This window comes from Vanessa atalanta, chromosome 11 (assembly GCF_905147765.1).
Source record: "Vanessa atalanta chromosome 11, ilVanAtal1.2, whole genome shotgun sequence".
Taxonomy (NCBI): domain Eukaryota; kingdom Metazoa; phylum Arthropoda; class Insecta; order Lepidoptera; family Nymphalidae; genus Vanessa; species Vanessa atalanta.
The window spans coordinates 12,430,851-12,457,623 of record NC_061881.1 but is presented as its reverse complement, the minus strand read 5'-3'; the positions used below and the strand labels follow the sequence as shown (position 1 = coordinate 12,457,623).

At 32.7% G+C, this 26,773-nt stretch overlaps 3 protein-coding genes across 3 annotated transcripts in view; 2 read left to right on the top strand and 1 right to left on the bottom strand.

The window, feature by feature from the left end:
• The window catches only part of LOC125067436 (neuropeptide SIFamide receptor-like), a 143,538-nt gene that overhangs the window by 21,158 nt on the left and 95,607 nt on the right, over positions 1–26,773 (bottom strand). The window lies entirely within an intron of this gene.
• LOC125067437 lies at positions 10,360–14,953 on the top strand. Its single transcript, XM_047676050.1, has 3 exons — positions 10,360–10,395; positions 10,686–11,124; positions 14,889–14,953. The coding sequence occupies exons 1-3, from the start codon at positions 10,384–10,386 to the stop codon at positions 14,924–14,926; spliced, it is 489 nt and encodes a 162-aa protein (XP_047532006.1). The 5' UTR covers positions 10,360–10,383; the 3' UTR covers positions 14,927–14,953.
• On the top strand, positions 23,740–24,946 carry LOC125067438 (cuticle protein LPCP-23-like). The gene is made up of 2 exons (XM_047676051.1): positions 23,740–23,785; positions 24,436–24,946. The coding sequence occupies exons 1-2, from the start codon at positions 23,774–23,776 to the stop codon at positions 24,904–24,906; spliced, it is 483 nt and encodes a 160-aa protein (XP_047532007.1). The 5' UTR covers positions 23,740–23,773; the 3' UTR covers positions 24,907–24,946.

The following is a 26,773-nucleotide window of genomic DNA, read 5'->3' as shown; positions in this document are numbered from 1 at the left end:
GTATACATTATTTTTTCTGTCGTATTGCTTTGAGATAGTACAAATACTTCAATATTTTAAATAAAAATAAAAAAAACACTTTCTTCAAGTGGTCGACGAGACCTATTAGGCTTAACGTTTTTGTATAAACACCTAATAGTACGATTTTTTTAGTTTATGTTCCAGTTAGAGTTCTATGTAAACCGTTAAATTATTATCAGTAAGACCTTTTCGCAAAGTAACTCTAGGATTTTGTCGTAGTTTAGGAGGTCAGTTTCTATGCAAAATCTTTGATGGTCATAGATTCCTTGGATAATAAAATGTATTTACAGGTTTATGCTTTTCTACAAAGCATTTCTTTTCACCAAATAATAAGGGTAACGACATTGGTTAAATATTTTATGTAACAAATAACATATACCCAATACATATGCATAGTTACATAGTTTCCTACATAGTTTTTTTTTTATGGTGACTATAATTGATTTGTAATCAATTACATTATAATTATAAAATATATTTTTTTTACAATGCTTATGATATTGTGTCTGTATTGGAGGTAATTGAAAAATATAATTAGGAAACAGAACAATTTATTCATAAAATAATATCAATGGTATGAAGCGTACAGCGGTAATGAGTTAACAACTGGGACAGTTTCGTGCACAGTTGAGCTTTGATGAGTTACGGCAGAGTCGCCAGTTTTGTAAGAGACTAGAGGAGACGAGTAAGATGTGTAGTAAGTTGGAGCGTGGAAAACTGGAGCATGAACCACTGGGGCGTGGATCACTGGAGCATGGACCACTGGGGTGTGGATCACTGCGGTGCTGCCGTGGTTCACAACTTGGTTGCTCTTTGTGACTGTTGTCTTTCCTAATGGCACGTGGTATTCGACTGCATGGGCCGCCAACACAGGCGTGTGTAGGACGTGGGTGCTTCCATGGTCGATAGATTGGCTGCTTGTTGTGATGGTTGATTTGCCAAGAGGTACATAGGAATTGTATCCCAGATAGCCTGGTGCGGCGAGAGTGACTGCCAAAATGGCGCTGAAGATGATCTGAAAAAAATATATGCTTTTGAATTAGAACCATAATTAATTATAATATCTCTGGACCACTGCTTTTCAGATCTACTAGCAAAATAACTTACAATTTGCTGCATTATATTGTTAAGTCTACGTCTGGTGCTCAACTAATGATTAGCAAGCCGAGCTTAAACTTTTTATACGTTGTATTAAAATATATCCCAAAATCAGAAGTCGGTATGATATTGATAATTTATTTTAATAGAAATTTGCCTTTGCTAATATTTCTTCACATCCGATTAAGTAGAGGTCACATTTGTTGATATTAAATTTTAAATGAATACATTTATCGATATACCTTTAAAGGATCTTTTAATTATATATATGTATATATATTAAACTTGCGAACTATCAATGAATAGTCTCTGATATTAATATATATATATAAGATATTTAAAAATATATAGTATGTCGGGTTAAATACTTTGTTTTATTTCTTACGTTAATTTTTAAATAATATTTATGAATATGCCATTCCTTTTTTTAATTACCTAATGTGATATGGGTGGCCAGGACGTAATGGGAATATATTAATTATTGTTCGGCCTTTTTTATGTTACCCTAAATATGCCCAACAAAACAACAATTAAACAATTCGGTCTCTTTGCAGAAAATTTTCATTCGACAAATGCAAGTTTCCTTACGATGTTTTCCTCCACTGCCGAGCACGAGATGAATTATAAATGCAAATAAAGCACCTGAAAATTCTGCTTGCCCGGGTTTGAACCAGTAATTTTCGGTTTATTTTATGTATTCTGGTCACTAGGCCATCTCGCCTCTATTCAATCAATAAAATATCTTATTTGTGCTGTATTCATTGATACGACTAGCGATGGAAAGTTGCATGTCTGACATTCATTCTAATCCTAGCACAAGTTTTACGCTTACATTACATTACATTAACAGCCTGTAAATTTCTCACTGCTGGGCTAAGGCCTACCCTCCCTTTGAGGAGAAGGTTTGGAGCATATTCCTCCACGCTACTCCAATGTGGGTTGGTGGAATACACATGTGGCAGAATTTCATTGAAATTAGACACTGAGCACAAGATGAATTATAAACACAAATTAAGCACATGAAAATTCAGCAGTGCTTGCCTGGGCTTGAACCCGAAATCATTGGTTAAGTTGAACGCGTTCTAGCCACTAGACCATCTCGGCTCTTTTAATCGGCTCGCTTAATTATAATACAAAACATAAATACTAATAATTCTTTGGTTACCTTTTTTCAATACTGGTTTTGGTACTAATTATTATACTTAGCGGTACTCGTAAGTAGTAAGACTTTGTTACATAGTATTAGTTTGTTTCCGTTTAAGGGTAAGTTTCCGTGAGCCAATGTAACTACAAACAAAAGGAATATGATATCTTAGTTCCCAAGATCGATGGTGTATTGGTGAATCAAAAATTGGTTAATATTCCTTACAGCATCAATGTCTATGATCTAAGATGATATCTTATCTTCAGGTGGTCCATTTGCCGTCCTCCTATCCATATTATAAAAAAATATATATTGAAGTAGGCACCTTTAAATCTCATAACAATAACAGTCCTCAACTATATAAACAAAAATGATTTAAGTATTAATTAAAACGTATTGTATAAATCATGACATCCCATACTTGGGATTTAATTGAATAAAGATTCGAACTGCTTGGAATGTCGATTCTATTAGGCTGAAAAATAAAATTAAATCGCTAGTGAGATTTTTTTTAAATAAACAAGTTACTATAAAACACCTTTCGATAAGACCTTTACAATTTCAATCTATGTTTATTCGGAGGTGACGAAATAGAAACGAGGGCGATTTCTTGCCGAAATAAATTGTCAAGTACACTCAAATAGAGGGCACGGGGCTGGGGCGGCTCTTTTAATATTGCATATAAAAGATCTTGCTGGACCTAAAATTTATCAGTTGTGCACCAGACGTTACAAAGAAAAATGCAACAAATCGTAAGTTATTCGATCGTCCGAAATTCATTATAATAATTTTCTAAGTAATGCTAAATTAAATAATCGCAATTGAAAATAAATAAAATAGAAGTATTCCATACTTAAAAAGTATTAATTTACAATTTATTTTTTTTTGGAATATCAAAAACACATGTTATTTTCGTAGTTATCCGGAATAATTTCAAAGATGTAATTATTTATTTATTTGACTATTTTTTTCTAGATCATCTTCAGCGCCATTTTGGCAGTCACCCTCGCCGCACCAGGCTACCTAGGATACAACTCCTATGTACCTCTTGGCAAATCGACTGTCACAACAAGCAGCCAATCTATCGACCATGGAAGCACCCATGTCTTACACACGCCTGTGTTGGCGACCCATGCAGTCGAATACCACGTGCCATTAGGAAAGACAACAGTCACAAAGAGCAACCAAGTTGTGAACCATGGCAGCACCGCAGTGATCCACACCCCAGTGGTTCATGCCCCAGTAGTCCACGCCCCAGTGGTCCATGCTCCAGTAGTCCACGCTGCATCTTACTACACGTCCTACTCCTCTCCGATAGTCTCGTACAAAACTGGCGACTCTGCCATAAGTCACCAAAGCTCAACTGTGCACGAAACTGTCCCAGTTGTAAACTCATTACCGCTGTACGCTTCATACCATTGATATTATTTTATGAATAAATTGTTCTATTATTAAAACATTCCTCATTTGTTTCATTGAACTCTTTTTTTATTAATTTATATATTGTTATTACAATATCAATAATTGACGTATTTTAAATACGATCTTCCTATCTTACGGCACATACTCGCGTTTTTTATATTGTCGACGTTACTGAAAAAAATATGAATATATTTTTCAATTACGCTTTCAATGATAATATTCTAAATGGAATCATTAAGTCTAACCAATCCAGAGTTAGTGTTAAGTTGATTTTGGCCATTACCTACATTTAAGTAGCACATGAGTCATATCGGATAAAAATATTTGAGACATAATGTATCGTATTTTTGTTTAGGTTTTTATTTAAATTAAAATAGTATGCTATTATAAAATAAACATATCACGTGATTAATTATAAATTGCCGTATAGAACATGACGTTGAAGACGTTTTTTTGTTGTTACGGTAAACCTGTTCGACTTGTTTTTATACAAAATGTTAGACAACAGTACTCTTTGACAAGAAACTTAACGATGTTTGTTGTTTTATCAACTTATTACTTTTTATGCTGCTGGCGTTATAATATTATTTATTATATATATAATGACCCCTGATTTTATTTTTAAACACAGGAGCGTTTGTCTTATTTATTGAAATATGGCAAAAATTTACTACAAAACGAGAGCTTCATATTAATGAATCGTTAATTAAAATATTGAGATAATTTCTTGATAATTTCTAGTGAGAGTAAGCAATGCGGTTTTACCATACAACGCTTTAAAAGTGACGTGGATATGGCGTTTCTTAAATATAAATTGGACGTATTACAGATATCACAGAACGCTATTGCTATACTTATTACAGTATATGTACTTACTGTGATCTTTTTCTAGTAATCGATAGCATTCACGACCTTCTGTAATCGGGCATTTTTCTAAGTTTAATTTTTATGTCATACGTTCTTGAGGCAAATGATTTTCTTTTTTTATTTTTGTTAATGGAGTCGTTGATATTTAATTGCTTCCACGGGCTCATTCTAACGAGATATATGACACATTGCCACTGATTGGTTAACATAAAATTATCTGATTTTGATTACTATAAAACTAACGTATTGTATTCACTTTATTTAAAGTAAAAAAGAAAAAAGAAGTCCCGTCGAATTTCTCCGGTCACTACTTCTCAGGTCGGGATATTTTCTTTACGGACCAGTGGTAAATAAATAAATAAGTGTTGTGCTTAGAACGGATAAAACTTTACAAATATAGATATGGAATAAAGAGGAAGAGAAATTAAATTAAATACGCATTATGATCCTTTACAAGTAGACTTAGCTCCCCAGCATAAGCAATTAAGTAAACATGACAGTCAATAATAATTATGGTTGTTTCTTAAGTACTAGCTGAATCTGCGGCTTTACCTTCACGAAATTTATAAAACTTTACCTATAACACATAAACCTTTACTCCTAACTCAAACTGAAACTATATTCATACCTAGTTTCATCTAAATCGGTTCAGCGTATTAAGCGTAAGGTAACAGATAGTTACTTAGGCATTTATAATATTAGTTTAGATACTTTGTTTTTTTTTCTAAACATACAAAAATATTACAAACTCTAACCATGAACCATACGACCTCCGTGGTTGAGTTGTGTGTACACCGGTTTTCATGGGTACGCCACTCGATTCCCGGCCGAGTCAATGTAGTTAGTTTTCTATGTTGTCTTGGGTCTGGGTGTATGTGGTACCGTCGTTACTTCTGATTTTCCATAACACAAGTGCTTTAGCTACTTACATTGGGATCAGAGTAATGTATGTGATGTTGTCCAATATTAAATTTATTATTAAAATTTAATACTATATTAAATACATGTTCCAATCGAACCTCTTAGTTATGTGGTAAAGCTGTGGTTAACTAAGTATATAATTAACGTTGTAATTTTGTATAACCAAGTATGTGCGAAATGTATCCTACCAAAGTTGTTTGTTTAGACTTTGTAATATTAACGCGATTATGCAAATATACCTAAGACATGCGTAACAAGGTCATCTATTTCATTAAAACATATACTAAATTAATTACTATTACTATTATCCGTAGTTATTAAGTTGATGTTTATATTATAACGCACATAGAATAATTCACAGTTTACAAAAAACAACACGTTGACTCTCATTTCTCATCTCATCTGAAAAGCTACGAATGAGTTTTAATATCGAGCTCCTGGTTCCATCGATAAATCAGTATAATGATGCCAAATTATTACACTTCTATCAGAAATACATAAACTTTTTAAAACTTCAAGTCAAGATACAATATTTTTGAAGGTGGTTAAAATCGGCGCTCTAGATTAGTTTCCATATTGACATTGTAAGTTGCAATAAAGTTAACAATGTAGACCGTGTAATAAAGACATAAATATATTTATTTAGAAATCATAAACATATATCACCAAATGATTACTAATCTCTCAGTCTCTTCAATTTTGCAAATATATGCAAGTAAAGCTTTAGCTACGAACTTAGCCACAAATTGTGGCTTAAAAATTTAAAAAATCGACATTTTGTGGCTTTTTAAAATTTATTTTTGCAAGGCAGACTATCAACTGGGTCCACTGATGTAGGTGGTTACGCTCACCCAAAAGACACTGGCACTGCAAAAATTATAAGCTATTCCTCATATTATTTGTAACTATGTCGGTCGGTCTGTCTGACATATTTTCATGGCCAAGCCCAAGGAATCGAATTTGGTATGAAGCCGGCTTGAACCCCAAGGAAGAACACACTTTTTGTGCATAACACCTGACGACTAACTTATAAAACGCGAGCGATACCGCGGGCCTCAACTAGTAATCAATAAACAAAAGCTATAGACATATTGCATACATTTTGGCATCGACGACATACATCTTAGATTCTACCTACCTACGATCTATGATCTAATATGACATATCCTTTAACCCTTTAAAAACACTGACTTGCTTAAATTTTAAACCGAATCAGAATACAGCGTTGTGATGATATGCGATATAATTATTGCTGTGCAGGGAACTGACCGCGATATTTGACATGATATAATTTAAATAAATTGTTTTTATTATTTTTGAAAGGACATCAATAATTTGTGCAAAGTACTAAAAGCTATTTTAACGCTTAGGCAATATAACGTATGCTTGCAATAATAATAATAATGTAAGAAACCTAAACCTTTCTTCTACAAAACGTAATCATAGATTTGACCTCAAAAATTGAATAACTGTACATATTTGGATGTGATGAAATATAAACGAAGGCTATTCCTTATCACGAGAAATCTCCAAGGTCGATCTAGTTGCAAACGGGGGAGTATATTTTTATAGCATATAAAAAGATCAAGTTGGCTATGGCAGGTATCAGTAGCGATTCAAAATGCAACAAATTGTACGTTAATTATGAAAATATTCAATAAATTATTTAATTATTAACATTATGTAGAGATAATTTATGTCAATAAAATAATTATCTATTAATAGAGAATCAATAATTAATAACTCGTTCCTTTATTTTCAGATCATCTTCAGCGCCGTTTTGGCAGTCACCCTCGCCGCACCAGGCTACCTAGGGTACAACTCCTATGTACCTCTTGGCAAGTCGACCATCACAACAAGCAGCCAATCTATCGACCATGGAAGCACCCACGTCTTACACACGCCGGTGTTAGCGACCCATGAAGTTGAATACCACGTGCCATTGGGAAAGACAACAGTCACAAAGAGCAACCAAGTTGTGAACCACGGCAGCACCGCAGTGATCCACACCCCAGTGGTACATGCTCCAGTGGTCCACGCCCCAGTGGTTCATGCTCCAGTTTTCCACGCTCCAACTTACTACACATCTTACTCGTCTCCTCTAGTCTCTTACAAAACTGGTGACTCTGCTATATCACATCAAAGCTCAACTGTGCACGAAACTGTCCCAGTTGTTAACTCATTACCGCTGTACGCTTCATACCATTGATTTTTTCTTGTGAATAAATAATTACCAATATTTTTAAAGGATTTGTATTCATTTCGTCTCAAAATGTATTTAAGGCTGTACTTTTATATTTGCTCTTATGTGTAAAACTTTTGCCGACTGTAACTTTTTACTTTATAAAAGTTTTAATTGAACATCGCCCGTAACTTCAACTGTTAATTTTGAACCAAATATATTTAACTCATTCATATGAATTAAATAAATCCTTCTATAGTAAGTAGCTGAGACGTAAATCAAAGTTTTAATTTGCTTCATTACAATATTTAATAGATAAACTATTCATAATAGTCTGAAATGTTAATTTAAAAAATCTGTCCATAATTTTTAAAAAGAAGAATGTGTAGAACGCTTGCTAAATGAAATTTTATCTTTATAGTAAACTTCCTGTTTTTTTCTCTCTAATCTATTGGGTAGAATAACTTGTTTTAATATAACATCAAATTCTAAAATAAAAAAAATAAAAAAATAAGTAAGCGATGAACGGAATTCAAACATTAGAATTATCTCCTGTACAACCATCTACGTACGATTATTAGGTTGATTGGTCATAGTTACCGTTACCAATACGCTTAGTAGATAGAAAGATTTCACGTCAAATAGATAGATAAGATATTGAGATATAAAAAAATATATCGATTTTATCAATTTTGATCATTAAAAATCAAAATAAAAATTTTTCAAGTATACTTTCACAGTTACTTTTGAATCGTCATTGTACACAACTGTATTAAACGTAACCGGTTCGGTATGAAGACTAAAGAAGAAACGCCGGCAAGAAACTGAGTAGTTACTCTCTTCCAACATTTGAAATACAAATTATTATTATGTCAGTAAGACACAATTATATAAATAATATATTCTGCCTGAAAGTCAACAAGTATTAGCTTTACGCTTTTTTTAGCATCTATATAATCTTGTGTTAAATAATATGCCTTATTTATTTATGTTTTTTTTAACAAACGATTTAAATTTATCAAACGGTAAAGTTAAAAGTATTTGTGGAGTTTTATTACAGAAACGAATACTTTTCCCCAAGTTTTTATTACTTTGTGGAGTCGGAAACTTGGTGTTATACCTTATCCTTACTTCTCGTCTTCATACTAATTTAGAAGTGTTCATTGAAAGACAATACGATCAATAAAGTATCTGAATATATATTGACAGTCTCGATGGTCCTGTGGTGTGGTGTGGTAACGTAAAAGGTTACAGATATCGAACATATACAATCTGTTCAACCCCAGATCGGACTAATAAAAAGTTGTCACTTTTTATACTGTAGAATCTTACCAATTAAAATCCATACGTACGTGGTGGTAGAGTTAAAACTGGTTGCGTAAACGCGAGACCGATTGGGTACGACCTCTTTAGAGCCAGTGTAACTACTGGCACAAAGGAACATCACAACGTAGTTCCGAAGGTTGTTGAATTAATCTTTTGAATTTCTTATGGCGCCCATATCTTTGGGCAGTGGCGTTCATTAACCATCAGGTGTTCAATTTGCCAGTCCGCCTGACTATGATATAGATATACATATAGTCAAGTAGGTTCATAATCCTAAGCAATTTTAAATCACGTTAAGCTGTTAGAGTCGATTCGTTGATTATACCTTTAATACACATACGAACTCCACACCTTTTTATAAATACAAGTTACTGTATCGTATAATAAATCTTATTTATTAATTTAGAGCTCAAAATATATTTTACTACTACTATTGCAGTCTATAAATATCCCTCTGCTGGACTAAGAACTCTTCTCAATGCAAGTTGGTAGATACACATGAGCGAGAATTTCATTGAAATTAGACACATGAATCATAAACACAAATTAAGCCTATACCATCCTTCCATACCACCAGAGATAAATTTTAAGTGTCTGCAAATATTACTTTAATGCAATTTGTTAGAAAGATTTTTAACCAGCGATCGTCCTTAAAATCTTTTATTTAGCAATTTAAAAAGATATTTTCGTTATCTGAAAAATACTTAAAACGACATGTTTCAATAATAATATACGGATAATAGTCCTATTGTTCCAGAGAAGTTATGAAATTTTATAAAGTAAAATATACGATCGCTTATTCATGTATGTTTAAGTTTTTATATTTTTACATTAGCAGCCTGTAAATTTCCCACTGCTGGGCTAAGGCCTCCTCTCCCTTTGAGGAGAGGTTTGGAGCATATTCCACCAAGCTGCTCCAATGCGGGTTTGTGGAATACACATGTGGCAGAATTTCGTTGAAATTAGACACTTATGAACTAAGCTTTTATATGTATGAGAATTTACATGATTTTTCTGTTAAATAATTAATTACTCCTTTGCACATCTACAAACTGTTCTTTCCTGCACTTGCCAAGGTTGGCTGGTAGAGAATGCTCTTAGCATATAAATTTGTAATCTTCAATACATACATCAGTTAAAATAATAATTAATTATTTTCTTAAATATTACGTCCTTGACTTTGGTCACAGATTTAGAGTGTCTTGACCTAGATAATGAAAAATCATTGAATTGAATATATAGTTACGGATGTGTTGAAATTATAAGTGAAGGTAATATTTTTGCTAGAGAAATTGTCAAGAACACAACGATTTACAACTGGGTGTTTATTTTTATGCGGCATATATAAAGATCAATCTGGGCCTACCGACTATCAGTTGAACACCAGACGTCAAAAGATAAAATGCAACAAATTGTAAGTTTTTTTTTGCAAATTAATGAAATTCGTGACCATTTTTATTCCGAGTAGAATCTATATTCTGAAATGGTAAAAGCAACGTGCATTGGACTAGTAACTAGACGATGCAAAAACTGTAAATTATCCCGAAGGAAGGATAATTCATTTTGGTTTTTAAATAACTCAAATTTAAATAGCAATTTTCCCGCATGTTATTAAATATACCAAATGATATAAAAAAACTGATTTTTTCCACTTCGAAACAAGTATTTCAGATTCCATTAAATATAATTATTGTTAATTTTCAGATCATCTTCAGCGCCATTCTGGCAGTCACCCTCGCCGCACCAGGCTACCTAGGATACAACTCCTATGTACCTCTTGGCAAGTCGACCATCACAACAAGCAGCCAATCTATCGACCATGGAAGCACCCACGTCTTACACACGCCGGTGTTGGCGACCCACGAAGTTGAATACCACGTGCCATTAGGAAAGACAACAGTCACAAAGAGCAACCAAGTTGTGAACCACGGCAGCACCACAGTGATCCACACCCCAGTGGTCCATGCTCCAGTGGTCCACGCACCAGTGGTCCATGCTCCAGTAGTCCAAACTCCAGTGGTCCATGCCCAAGTTTTCCACGCTCCAACTTACTACACATCTTACTCTTCTCCACTAGTCTCTTACAAAACTGGCGACTCCGCTATAACTCATCAAAGCTCAACTGTGCACGAAACTGTCCCAGTTATTAAATCATTACCGCTGTATGCTTCATACCATTGATATTAAATTATTTTATAAATAAATTATTTTGCTCATGATATTTTTTTTTGTTCTACTTACTAAACCCTACCATACCTACATTTTCGGCGGGTAGTCATAAACCCGATACCATTTTTGAATTAGCCATGTCCTTACTATTCAAGACTTAAAATCTTGGTTCGAATTTCATTATAACACTGATAACACTTAACACAAATATTCTGGGAATACCTTTCTTGGTTGATTGATTTCCTGTCACTATTTAAATCTTAACCAACATAAATGTCGTAATAGGAATGAGGAAAGATTTTCTTAACAGAGCCTCAGCAGCAATTATTATCAGCAGCAATTATTATCAGCAGCATATTACTTGGTCTCTACAATTCTTATTTAAGTGTATGTGTGTTTTTACCAGGCAGATTCACAATTTTAGTAACGTTTTTATTATTATTACATAATTATGTTAACTAAAAATAACAACGAAATTAATTAGTGTCGCAGTGTCGAATTTTGTATACTTAATCAGAAATTCAATACAATTAATATTTTTTTTATATTTGAATCAATTCAAATTGACTACGTATTTATTTAATATTGTATAACAAATATGATTAACAATGATTAGATCACCCTTGAGCCGAGATGACCCAATGGTTAGAACGTATGCATCTTAACCGAAGATTTTGGTTCAAACCTAGGCTAACCTACAAAAATTTAGTGGTACATTAGTTTGCAAGCACCAGTAAATTTTCATATTCTTAATTTCGGCAGTGAAGGTGAAATACATCGTGATGAAACCTCCATGTGTCTAATTTCAACGAAATTCTGCCACATGTGTATCCACCAACGCGCATTTGAGAAGCATGGTGGAATATGCTCCAAACCTTCGCCTCAAAGGGAGAGGAGGCCTTAGACAAGTAGTGGAAAATTTGCAGGCTGTTAATGTAGATCACCCATCCCAACCTATCATAGAAAAATTGAACTGCAATAATTATGTTCTAAACTAATTATATAAAATACTTATATGGCGATCTTATTTTTAAGGTTAAACGATTTAAAAAAAGTAAAACATCAACTATTAACCGGAGTTTTTGACTAATTGCGATTATGAAACAAGGAAAAATTCTTAATTATATATCGAGTTAAAACTTTCGTAAATACGTGTCAATAATATCGATTATTTTTTCTGATATTACTTTTTCTCGAAATTACATATCTATAAATATATCACCTTCGCCTCACTGCCTATGCCGGTGATAGTTGGGTTGGTTTTTTTCTACCAGAACATCGAATTTGCGATTCAAAGGTGCAATGTTGCTATTCTTGTCACCGTAGCACGTGTTCATCTTCTAGTTGAGCTTGTAAGATGAACGTTATAATAACCTGATTATTCATAATTGATTTAAAAATGTATTATAACATATATTCTTAAAAATAATATCTTACATATGTGACGTCACAAGTAATTCGTAAATATGTTCGTTTGTAAGAGATGCGTGACAAAAGGTGATTTTATTTATTTCTTCTATAATATTGTAATAATATTATACAAAATCCCTATATAAAATAACTTATAACCCTATATTACTCAGGAATAACGTTGCTTTTTGCCAAATATTTTTTTTAGAATTGAGTCATTAGTTCCAGAGTTTACTACATGCAAACAAACATATTTTAGCTCTTTATTATTTCAATAAAGATCAATCAATTTATTGTACTTAGCTTTGATGAAATAAAATCTATAAATAAAAGAGCGTATTCATTAAAAGGTCAGTCATAATCATTAACAAATTACTTGAAACTTTTGAATATCTCTCCCTGTAGTACGATTCTGTTAGAATTCACTTCATATTTCATTCGTGAAATGAGACACTATTTTGATACGTGTATTTCATAATTATTTTAGTCAGTCGCATATAACATTTCACGAAAATTAATTGACCTTGACATAGCAAAATAAACACATTGATTAAAATACAAGCACAACAACAATAAATTGGTCATTATCGAATCACAATCACCGAATCTAAATCTAAGTAAGACAATTATCATAATAGCATATAAATAATACTTCAGCTGTTATTACTGACTCCTAAACAGTAATTGTACGTGTTGAAACGACAATTACGTACCAATTGTCTGTACGAATTATATGGTTACACATTTTTGTTTGTTCAGATTTTGCAAAATAGAAATGATTATGCAAATTAGTCTATTAGCGATATACGAAAAATCTTTCTTGACAATAATAAACACAAGTGATTGCCTGCAGTTCTGTTTGATATTGAAAATATTGTATGATGTCAAAACGTATGTCAAGATAATGTATGTCAAAACTTCTTTAAAATAGTGTATGTATTTCACCTTAAAATTGGCACAGTCACTGTGAGTATTTGCTTCTTCAACTGTGAATAAAAATTAATTTAGGAACCAATCCATGTATATAAATAAATAAATAAATAATAAATAAATAATAAATATTGGACAACATCACATACATTACTCTGATCCCAATGTAAGTAGCTAAAGCACTTGTGTTATGGAAATCAGAAGTAACGAAGGTACCACAGACACCCAGACCCAAGACAACATAGAAAACTAATGAACTTTTTCTACATCGACTCGGCCGGGAATCGAACCCGGGACCTCAGAGTGGCGTACCCATGAAAACCGGTGTACACACTAGTCGACCACGGAGGTCGTATATATTACAATATATTGTAAATTATGTAATTCTAGCAAATGTAAATCCTTAAACAAATCAAAACATAAAAGTGTAACACTAGACTGAACTTACTATTGCGATGTATTGTGAAAAAAACGACTTAACTTATTATTTAAGCAATAAAAAAAATAGTTAATAGAGAAGGTAATTTAAAAATGTTTTTCATTCGCGATAAATTGAATTTATCAAAAGCATATCAAACGTTAAAAATTTTCAGATGTCCACAAAAATGACCTCTAAATTTTAAATGTATACACAGATAGATTCGGATGTGATGTAATAAAAATGAAGGCGATTTTTTATCAGAAGAAATTCTCAAGTACACACCGGTTATAAATTGGGGCATATATTTAAAAACTGCATATAAAAAGATCATGTCGGGCCTACGACCCATCAGTTGAACACCAGACGTTACAAGCAAAATGCAACAAATTGTAAGTTATTTTTACTGACATTTACGCGATCATAAAATCTTTTATCGATTTTAAATTATACAAAAGAGATTTATATAAAATATATATTTTTTTAAATTTTATATATGACTTATATATTAAATTAGCTAAACCACCTCTGTTTTGTAAAAGATAATGAAATTGTAATGTACAATTTTCAGATCATCTTCAGCGCCATTTTGGCAGTCACCCTCGCCGCACCAGGCTACCTAGGGTACAACTCCTATGTACCTCTTGGCAAGTCGACTCTAACAACGAGCAGCCAGTCTATTGACCATGGAAGCACCCATGTCTTACATGCCCCTGTGTTGGCGACCCATGAAGTCGAATACCACGTGCCATTAGGAAAGACCACAGTCACAAAGAGTAACCAAGTTGTGAACCATGGTAGCACCGCAGTAATCCACACCCCAGTGGTCCATGCCCCAGTGGTCCACGCCCCCGTGGTCCATGCTCCAGTAGTCCACGCTGCATCTTACTACACGTCCTACTCCTCTCCGATAGTCTCGTACAAAACTGGCGACTCTGCTATAACTCATCAAAGCTCAACTGTACACGAAACTGTCCCAGTTGTTAACTCATTGCCGCTGTACGCTTCATACCATTGATTTTGTTTTATGAATAAACTGTTCCGTTACTAAGCAATGTCTTAAATTATCGTCATTCATATATTTATTAACACGTCATGTCATATATTTATTAACACGTCCCAAATTTATTTCCACAAGATTTTGTGGTAGAATTAATTTAAAATCAACATGATAAGAAAACCTGAGCCTGAAGTAGTTGTTATTAATTCACAATATTTAATCATAGTTTTTGTTTTTTTAATCTTATGAAATTGATGTGATGAAGAAGCCTATCTATCGGCCTGCAATTTCAATCAAAACTTCCTTTTCGAAATTTGAAAAATATATTTAAATTTTATCATGGGTCAAGTTAAGTGTGATTTTTTTTGGATTGCAAAATTGTATGAACGATTTCTTCAAAAACAAAATTGTTGTTCTACCATAAACATAAATAGGAGATGGTAACAACAAACCGTCAAATTACCTACTTATCCGTTTGTATTCTGGTATTAAATAATGAAAATAATTTTAAATTCCAAAAACTTTAAACGAGCTTTAAGCAAATAAAATTAGTTTAAACAACATCTTTAACTGCCTTGGAATCCATCAATTATCATGTCATATTAGTATTATTAACGATTACACGTGATTCATATCGAATGACAGAGTTATCGCAACGCTAATATTTATAATGTCTTATTTACGAACTTCACTTGGTGGTAGGGCTTTGTGCAAGCCCATCTGGGTAGGTACCCATAAGATATTCTACCACCAAGCAGCAGTATTCGGTATTGTTGTATTCCGGTTTGAAGGGTGAGTGAGCTAGTGTGACTACAGACACAAGGGACGTAACATATTAGTTCCCAAGGTTGGTGGCGCATTTGTGATGTAAGGAATGGTTAATATTTCATACATTGTCTATGGGCGGTGCTGACCACTTAACATCAGGTGGCCCATTTGCTCGTCCGCCTACCGATATCATAAAAAAAAGCTGCAAGATCCGCCAACTGATAATGATTTCGCAATCCGTGTCATAGCAGATGCCCAGCAAACGACCCGTCGAATAATTCTTTCATAACTACAAAAGAATAATTACAGTCGACTGCGTTACCGTGTTTCGAAACTTTAAATCATCTTGTGAGACATAAGACGGCGTTTCATGATAAGTGAGATGTTGCGTGGATGAATGATATTTATTACCGACATCTGCTGCGGTAATGAGAATAATCACATACGATTCAATTCTCTGTCCGTGACTTTGTTCGTTTAAACGATGTATAAGAATTTTAAGTGTCATTATAATATCCCTTTTCCGTCCATACGATATTGTAGTGATGGACTCTTCTTGTTTTTTTTTTAAATTTTGCCATCCAAATCTATACTATTATTAAAAATAGGTGAAATGTGTATGTTTGTATATAGGGAGTAATCGCTGTAACTAATAATCCAACTCCAAAGTTTTTTCAGTGGTATAATGGAACATATTCTTGAGTACTATCGGCTATAAATATATTACGGCCATTTTCTTTATTAATAAAATGCACCCGTCCCTTGCGAATCCAGGGTCGCGTTAAATATTATTGTTTATATATAATAGTATATTACATTACATTAGCAACCTGTAAATTTCCCATTGCTGGGCTAAGGCTTCCTCTCCCTTTGAGGAGAAGGTTTGGAGCATATTCAAACACGCGGCTCCATTGCGGGTTGGTGGAATACACATGTGGCAGAATTCGTTGAAATTAGATACACGCAGGTTTCCTCACGGTGTTTTCCTTCACCGCCGAGCACGAGATGAATTATAAACACAAATTAAGCCCATTAAAATTCAGTGGTGCCTGCTTGGTTTTGAACCAGAAATTATTAGTTAAGATGCACGCGTTCTAACCATTGGACCATCTCGGCTCTCATAATAGTATATAAAGTATAATATCTAATATTATATATATAATTATGACTAAATTATAACCGATAATATTATGTTAATAATTATTATCATTAGTATATACATCATTAATCAAAATGATAATTATATTTCTTATTTAAGGTCACACCGGTTTATAGAAACAATCTAAATGTACACAGATACATTTTTAAATATGCTCTGCACACGTACTTTTAATTATTTATTTATTAACGTCGCTTTGTAATTTATTGTATATTTTCTTGTAGGTCTATCTCGGTAGTATATTTTCCAAACCGGCGCTAACTTTTTTTTCTCTTGTATAATGACTCTTTGAAAGTATATAACTTTTTGATGATTTAGATAAGCGTACGTGTAAAATAGGTCATCTTGTGGTAATAGGTCACCACAAGGAAGTTATGTCCCTTGTGCCTGTAGTTACACTGGCTCACTCACCCTTCATACCGGAACACAACAATGCTAAGTATTGCCTAACCTAACCTACCCGGGCGGGCTTGCAAAATTTCTCTTGCCTTTATCTTGTGTTTCTGCTGTATCTGATTGATTACAGCATTTTTGTATGAATTCTCAGAAAACCGGAGTCTTTGTTTAGAATATCTCGATACAAGACCAATTAAAATGCATCTTAAGCCAGATTGACGCTTACATATTATAATGAGCTAGCTTCGAAGGTCATGGAGTTAAGCATCATCCATTACAACCTTGAAAATTTTACATATAATTTAATGTTTTGCAGAATATCGGTTATTTTTACTCAACTTTTAATGTGTTTTTGTATATTTTTAAATTTATGTATTGTTTTCACAAATATTATATTAATTGTATCTTGAATTCAATTTAAATTATAATTACGTATTAAGATAAAAAAAAGGAATGAATTAAGCTTACAAGGAATTTAAGAGACTTCCGACAGAGAAGTATGGAAGAAGAAGACATGCTGCGCCGACCCCAAGTAAAATTGGGATAAGGGCAGGAGGATAATATTACGTATAACTATCATAATAATTTGATTAATTTAAAAATTACTAACATGGTTTTTAATTCATAAAACATTTTAATTCGATCCTATATATAATAAGTATTTGTTTAAAGCACAATCATTATCGAAAATAATTAATTGTTTGATATAATTTAAAATAACTGATTGAGTCTATCAAAATTTATAACAACAACAATTCTTAACGGTTTATTTATTTATATACGTAGGTAATTATAATCACTAAAAATTATTCAATTTTAAATTCCCCTCCTATATAACCGTGTGTCACTGCTGGCATCAATATCGATATTTTTTTTTATTATTAAAAATGCATTTTTAAAGATCGAACTAGTGCAATTTAAAGTAACTGCATGAAGTGGCACAAATTAAAAATGATATTGAAATCACTATTAAATCCTTTGCTATACATATACCCGATGACGGACGAAAGCGAAAGGATATCAATAAAACGAACTGATCGTAATCGTATTATATTGGCGGCCGCTTATCTCTGATCTCGACTCGTTATCGAAATCTTAAAACAAATTATTCGTTACACATCTTAACAAGATAATTTCGTGGTGAGAAAATAATCGTTATTTAAAATCGATACTTAATTAAGAGTTATTTTATGGGATGTCGTGTGTTCTCATTTGTGTTATTAATATTTTAATTGTATGCTTTTCAGTTACTTAGTAACTTGTGAGCGGAGTTATGAGTAAATAAAAAATATACATAACCGTTCTTTTATAGAGGATGACCCTTCTATCGTGATGGTAGCTTGACACCATCACTCATAGACATTGTTGCTGGAAGAAATGTTAATTTTGATATACCGCCAATGCGCCTTTTAAAATATAGTTCCTCACTAGTTTTCGTCTGTGGTTTCGTCCCAGTGCTAAGGTAAAGGGGTTGAGAGGATCTTATTTTTAACAAAGAAGCTTATGTCTTCTCTCGTAGCTTCCTTTATACCATATTAAATGTTGTGCCAGTTGCGTAGTCACGATTGCGTAACTAAAAGACGGACAAAATTAATTTTGCATTTAAAAGATTAGTATAGATAAGACTTCACCATCCGAAGTTAAACGATTATTTCCCAAGTCAGTGCTTCTTGTAAGAAAAAATAATTATTGGTACGCTATACTATACACTAAAAAGATTGTATTGATTATGTTTAATACATATTGTGCAAGGTAATATACATGGTGAGACTGGCTGTAAAAAGTAGAACATTTGCCAAGATAATTTTGAAATGGATTTTTTTTTTATTTTGATGAGATATTGTATCTACAGTTGGTTGTCTATTGAAAATAAAATAAAATAAAATATATTACAATGACAAATTTCTAACTGCTTTTTTCTATATTTTATTTATAAGTAAGTGAACTACGAGTACAAGAAAGTTTAATTAAAAGTTAGTCAATTTACCATTGTAAGATAACTAGCCATCAAACTCGCAAGAAATTTCGTAATTATTAGATGGTCAAAACAATGTTTATTAAGAATATATTAGACATAAACTTTAAACGTAATTAATTTATGAATTTACTTAAAGGAGTATCGAATCTGATTTTTATGAAAAGAGAAAATCATAATCGGTTTTTTTTTAAATCCTTGTCTATACAAACTTATGTATATTTTTTATTGATTTCTTATACAAAACTAATAACCGTTAAATATATCTTTCAACAAGCCTACTAAATCACTGATAAAATTTTTAATTACATGTAAAATTGAGAGATAAAAAATACGATTATAAACTACAGATAAAAAATCGTGACACAAATTAAAATGGATATTTTAGCACATGATTTTGCTAATTAAAAATAACATACGTAAAAAAGAGCACGTGATAGATTCTAAGTGAAATACATTAAAATACAAAAAATATATAGAAACGCTTATGTACCCGAATCCGATATAGAGCCACACCATTTTAACTTGTGGGAGATGAGAGATGTGTCCTTCGTTCATTTAATAAATGAGTACATTAACATCCAGAATAATTATTAGAAACTAACCTTCCTACATAATCGTGATCGTAGCGTTGATGCTTATGATAAAGATGGTGATCATTATAATTATGACAATTACAAAATTAATGATAATAAACCTCCAATTTCAATTTTAATTCATCTTATCGAGTCGAGCCATGTCTCTGAATTAAACAGTTTCAATAGTATTATCAAATAGAAAACAATCTCTTGAATATAAATCCCAAAAATATTTTTTCGGAATTATTATTTGTCTGTACCAAAGTGTCGGGCAAAAGCAACGAGCGAACTTGTCCTTACTAAAGCAAATACGAGATTTTCAATTCCAACGGTATTTCACATAAAATTATCCAAAACTAAAAAAACGTAGTGTCCGATAACATGCGAACTTGCAATCATGTTGAAATTCGCCTCGCTGCTCAGAACTCCTCTTATTTCGATATACAACCTACTTATATATACTATACAAGTGTATAGCGATATTAAATAAAAGACGAAAAATTTTTTTAACCTCCTTGCTTAAGTAGATATAGATCTATTTTACTTTGAGTTTCAATATTAAGATAATCAGGGTTTTTTTGCCTTTAATTACTAGCTAAAGTACAGCGTACCGATTGTCTTTTTGATTTTTTTTTCTAAACTAATTGTTATGACGATCATTTTGACCGGCATAGAAGTTAAAGTTAGTAAGTCGCTTCAGTGTAGATGACAATGAAGTAACTTACTGACTTTAACTTCTTTTAAATTTGTGACTTACAATAATAGTTTTTATGATAATATTTATACTAATTATACATAGCAGTCAGTAATGTACTGATATGTATTTTTTTTAAAGATTTTGGTTGGTATATCACATTTATAGCTTCAACACAAAATAAATTCTTAAATTGAATACTAATTGTGCAATTTTATATCATCTTGGCTTCTCTTGATAAGAGAAAAGCCAGTATGTCTTTCGCTATTGTTCCGTATATATAGACAAGGATAGCAACTATTAGACCTTCGTGTCAATCTGGATGGGTACTATCTATTAACACAACATAAGCAAGCAGACCTAAATACCTGTATTCCAAGTTAAAGAGGAAGTAAGACAGTAATATTAAATACGCAATGAACGTATAGTTTCATAGCACTTGGAATAAGGCTGAGTGCAAGCCCATCTGAGTAGGTTAAAATTAATTTCGGTGTCAAAATGTAAGGGGTAGTTACCTCATATTACCCGATAGCCCATTCGTACTTCTGCCAAACCATGCTATAAAAAATGATCTTGCAGTCGGTGACGCGATTTTTACATTCAGTAAACAATTATTAAGACCAGACTAAGAATAAAAAGTTATATTTATTAAATTCAATGCCGAATTGGCTTGGAGAAAGTTTTTTGATTTTTCAGTAACAACATTTTCAGAAGCAGTCTGGAGTTTGGAAGTTGGCAGAATTTACAATCCCATGCCTCGGAAAACGCTTAATGTTTTTCGTCTAAACTTTAGCCAGTTTTGCTGTTTATTCCGTCGCAGCGGATTTTGTCAATAACGGAATAGAAACGGTAAATACGGAAAATACAAATACGGATGTATTTGCGCACTATAAATATAAATGTCCTGCGTAATTGGTTGCTCTTGATAATGACTATCGTGTCGCAATCCTTCTCATCATCAGGATTCAAATTTTAATTAATACAAATGAGTGAAACACATTTTATATTAAAAATAAATTCCGTCTGCGGCTACTCACGCAGAGAAGGCGTCCTCCTTCTCATCTCACCTCAAAATGCTATGTAGTTTTACCGATCTGATGTACTATTTTGTACCGTTGACAACAAAATTTAATTTATTATATTAGTTAGAACAGTTACAAAATATAAAACTCGTCACTAATGTTTTATTATAAAACAAAACTATTTTATAATTTAAATTACGAGTCAATACTCGTATATAATAAGCCAATTCTTATTTACGCCAATACTCGTGAAGGAGACAAACTTCTGACAGTGTCAGAAGCGTTTTATGTATCTTGTTTTATTTTCTACGGGCGAAGATGATAACTTACCATATATATAGTTGTATTGGTCTGTCTTCCTAAAATAGATTGAATAAACATTCATATTAAAACTATGAACCTACAGAAGTTTCATTTAAAACTGTGAAGTTACAACATATCAGGAGTTGAGTAGGTCCTCGATTTATCTCTCCAAAGTTCTATCAATTAATTTAGTAACCAATTGCGTTTCGTGGCGAAACTAGTGATATTAAGATATCGATAGTTACGAAAAATAAAGTCACAGAAAAGCACTGATTCAGCGTATTTATTGCATATTCTTTATTAAAATTTGCTATTTATTTATAGGGTCCGCATTGCCCATAAACTCGGACCATTCAAGAAATTCAAATTAATTCATAGACCTAATCATTAATTAGACCATCAATTCGTAATCTGATGATATAATTTTCCTTCTGCCTGTATATTTATTCATTATACATTAGCGTTTTGTTAATTTAATTTTAATGTATAAAAAGAAATTGACGTTAATTAACTAAAGTTCACGACTTGCTTCCATCTTCTCTTGCTTGTGGTGATGGGATGAAGTCAGAATATATTATCTATTCCAATTTTTGTTTTAATTACTAGAGCCGTTTTTACGCCACATTTTTATAAATACCCGGTGATACATGCTTTAAATCGAACAGCGAAATAAAATCTTTTAAGGCGAAAAACATAAATATGGCAATGGCCTGACTATTAGCATTACCATTAGCAGCCTGTAAATTTCTCATTGCTGGGCTAAGGCCTCCTCTCCCTTTGAGGAGAAGGTTTGGAGCATATTCTACTAAGCTGCTCCAATGCGAGGAGTTGCTGGAATACACATGTGGCAGAATTTCGTTGAAATTAGATACATACAGGTTTCCTCGCGATGTTTTTCTTCATCGCCGAGCACGAGATGAATTATAAAAACACATTAAGCACATGAAATTTCAGTGGTGCCTGCCTGGGTTTGAACCCGAAATCATCGGTTAAGATGCAAGCTTTCTAACCACTAGGCCATCTCGGCTCTTGACTATGCTATTTTTAAACATAAACAAATCCTAAGCAACGTATAAAACCAGCCAAAGTGTCTCAATTACTGATAATATGAAGGAATCAAATCAATGAAATATTTAATTACAGGATACATAATGACAATAGTAATATTACAAGTCGTAAACATTTGGACTCGCTTAAAGCAAAAGTTACGCAATTTCAACTTGACAGAGTGAACTTGGCATCAGCCTACTTGAACGAAAATCATGTTCTGTTTACATTGATATATGCATAACTCCCGGCGTGTAACACTTTAAGGCTACGAACGAATAAATAAGAAAGTCGACGTGGATGCGGTAAAAAATTAACTAATAATTATTTATATATAAAATTGAAGATTTTGTTAGTTCGTTTTAGGCGCTAATTTCAGGATCTACTAGATTAATTTGAGGGTCTGTATAACATCACGTTAGTAATAACAAGGGTCGGAGTAGTATAGATAATGATTATACGTATATTGATCAGAAGCAACTGAGTCGGATGCTGAATTAAAACCTCCCTATGTCAATATGCTACATAAACGACAGTAGTATTCTTAAATATACAAAGCAACTGTTTGATTCGAGATTCAATCTTACAATTTTTGTACAAGATAAAAGGTAATTTTATCGTCGAAATGAACTTTTATTTATTAAAATTTATATATTATAGTCGCACCAAAAAATCAAGTACCTCCGCACAATTTTATAAAAATTATATTTTTTTATACCGTAGCAACAATCTTACTAAATGCCTTATCCATTAAAGCTCGTACTGTATAACCTCAGGCGATTTAATTTCAAGTACGCGGCCTGCAAGCATTGTAGAATTTCGGCGGTATAAATACGGCGTCCAGCGGTACGGTTGTTAGATAATTCGGCAAGCTTGACTTGAAAACACCAATCTACCAAACAACAAAACCCCAAATCACCAACATGCAGAGATTCGTAAGTTAAATTTTGACTAAAGGGGTTGGATCAAAACTTGGGTTATTGGAGCTTTAATCAGAATTGTTTTCAACTTATATACGTATATAACATTTTGTGTTTCAAAAGTGTTGCCAAAAATTTGGGCAAATTCGGAACTTTTATCGATATATGTTCGGCTTATTTTTAGTATTTATTTCAACTTTATTCTTTCGGCAATAATCTCTAATAATTAGTTGATCGTGTAAATATTTTATAAATATATTTAAAACATTAATTCTTCAATGTCGCAAAAACACAGATACTATCTTAACCCAAATCAAGAAAATGGGTTCAAGGTAGATAAATATGACTTAAAATTACAAATCGCTTATATTTAAACTTACATAAGATATATATATATAATATATATTCGAACAAATTTCAGTAAAACGAAATATTGTTTCGCATTTCCCATACATAGAAAGTTCAATACCTATCAAATAAATGTTAGAAAACGATTCAATTCAACTATTACGAATACTTCCAAGTTTAGTGTTCTTTTGAATTCAAGAATGTATTGTCATATTTCTAGTTGTATCTGTTCGAAAACAAGTTCAAACAGATTTAGTTCACAAAGCTATAAGGAATGTATTTTATTCAGATTAAATATAACTTCATTTATTTCACAGGTAGCTTTCGTTGCTTTCCTCGCCTGCGCTGCTGCCGCTCCCGCTCCTGGACTTCTGCTGTCTCATGCGACCCCAGTAGTCGCTGCGGTCCACGCTGCCCCCGTTGTCCACGCCGCTCCAGTAGTCCATGCCGCAGTACCAGTCATCGGCTCCAAGACTACCATCACTAAGAGCAGCCAACTCGTCAACCATGGATCTCCCGTCGTACACGCTGTCCACGCCGTCCACACCCCAGTGGTCGCTGCTGTTCCTGTTGTGAAGACCGCTGTTGTTCACGCTACCCCCGTGGTCCATGCCCCAGTTGTCCACGCTGCCCCAATCGTCCACGCTACCCCAGTGGTCCACGCTGCACCAGTCGTCCACGCTGTTGCCCCTGTTGTTGTCAAGACCGCTCCTTCCGCGGTCGCTCACAGCAGCTCTGTCGTCCATCACTCCGCCATCAAGGCTATCCCAGTCGTGGCTCTCCATTAAATGTGATATATCTTTTATAAACGATACCTTAGAATAAACTGATTACCTCCGAGATATTTTCTTTCATTCCGCACGATAACAGCTTATTTTTTTATTGTCAAATCGTAATCAACAGAACAATATTCTTCATTAAATAAATAAATACCTCATAGAAAATATAATCAGAGACTGAATAAATCTACAAATATACCTTCTAATTGCGATTCAAGTGTAATTAATTAATAAATACGTTAACAACACTTCGAAGAAGTCGAACATGATTTTTCTCCGTATACGGCTTGGCGTAACGATTGCTCGGAGTAAAATACAATTATAAAAATAACAAATTAAATCGAACTACGAATATTTATACAATGATTTCATTTATTAAACGTTAATTAGAAATATTTTAATTCGCTGTTAATTTAAATGTCTGATCACTCCAGACGTCAAATCGTACAATATAAATAATCATTTTTAATTGTTGATTATTTATTTTTATTAAAATATAAAAAAATAAGATAAAAAACCGGAGTTTCGCTCACGTTCTCCGTGTTGGTTTCCAGGTATTATTCACTCTATATCTTTATAAATTATAGCCTTTGTGTTATTCTGATGTATAATCTATTTTATTGTAAAGTTTCATTAAAATCCATTTAGTAGTTTTTGCGTGAAAGAGTATCAAACATCCACACATAATTTTTTTTTTAAGTAGTAAGGATTATTATTTTTTAACAGTTACACTTTTTTTTTTTTTAAATGAGTCTAAAGAGTTTAATTTAGAAGCCAGCATAGTTAAGTAATAAAATGTCATTAAAATATTGGTAAAAATCCAACACGTCATATATGAGTATGTTAACTATTCCCTCAAAGGATATAATTAATTGATTACATTTCTACTGATTCGATGTTTACGTAAACCGTGCCTATAGAATGTTGGTTAATTTAAGGGTGAATCTCTTGAGGAAAGCTATAACCATAGCGGGTTATAGCTTTCCTTTCCTTATAACCAGATATAATATATATTTTTTCGCTCGCGACTTTCCTGGGTCTATGCGACTATATCATTAATCTTTTCATACTTTGAAATAAGAAATATAGTATATAAGATTTTTTAGTAATAGTATAAATAGCCTAATCCAATGGAAGTAGGAAAAAATATAAACAAACCTTAAATTTACCTTAACTTTAAATTTCATGCAATTGGCTAATAACTCAGCTATATTGTGCACTACTAAGAGTTTATGATTAATATATCTTTATTTATAATACAACACAATTACACTTAACTACTTATTTCTATTTTAATTTTACTTCCAAAAATCCGATAACAGTTTCGCTGACGTACAAAAAGCCATTTTTTTCGCAAATCCATAGTGAATATCATAGATTAATCGAACTCTCGACCAATGATATCGCGTCAATTTTACTGTCAAATGTTGTTTATTTCGCTTTTCTCCTTTTTTGATCGGAATATAGTATAGACTATTCACGCACAGATATTATACAGACGACAGATACTGGCATTGGAGTAGAGTGATGGTATAATCGTTGAACCTTAAAAAGTAACTTATCCCAGCTGCGGGACATTCACAACCTACTTTCATTTATCTGCAAGTTTATCAACATTTTCGTGCACGTATGTACATGAATCATGATTATATTTATACATAAAACGTCACGTCAAATGAATCTAGGTGAAAACACCATTTGTATAAAATTTTCCGTCGCATTTTAATTAAGAAAAGTATACATCATACCTTTATTGGATTGTGGTGTGATACACGGAAAAATAAAGGCTTATGTCACACTGTACGACTGATATTATAAGACTTGCGGAATTAAGTCGATTTAAAACTTGTTAATGAAATCATAAGGTTAGGTTATT

Coding starts and splice junctions, on each gene's coding strand:
- LOC125067437 (XM_047676050.1), top strand. Junction 11,125..14,888: donor TGTGCACGAAACTGTCCCAG/TTATTAAATCAT, acceptor AAACTGTCCCAG/TTGTTAACTCATTGCCGCTG.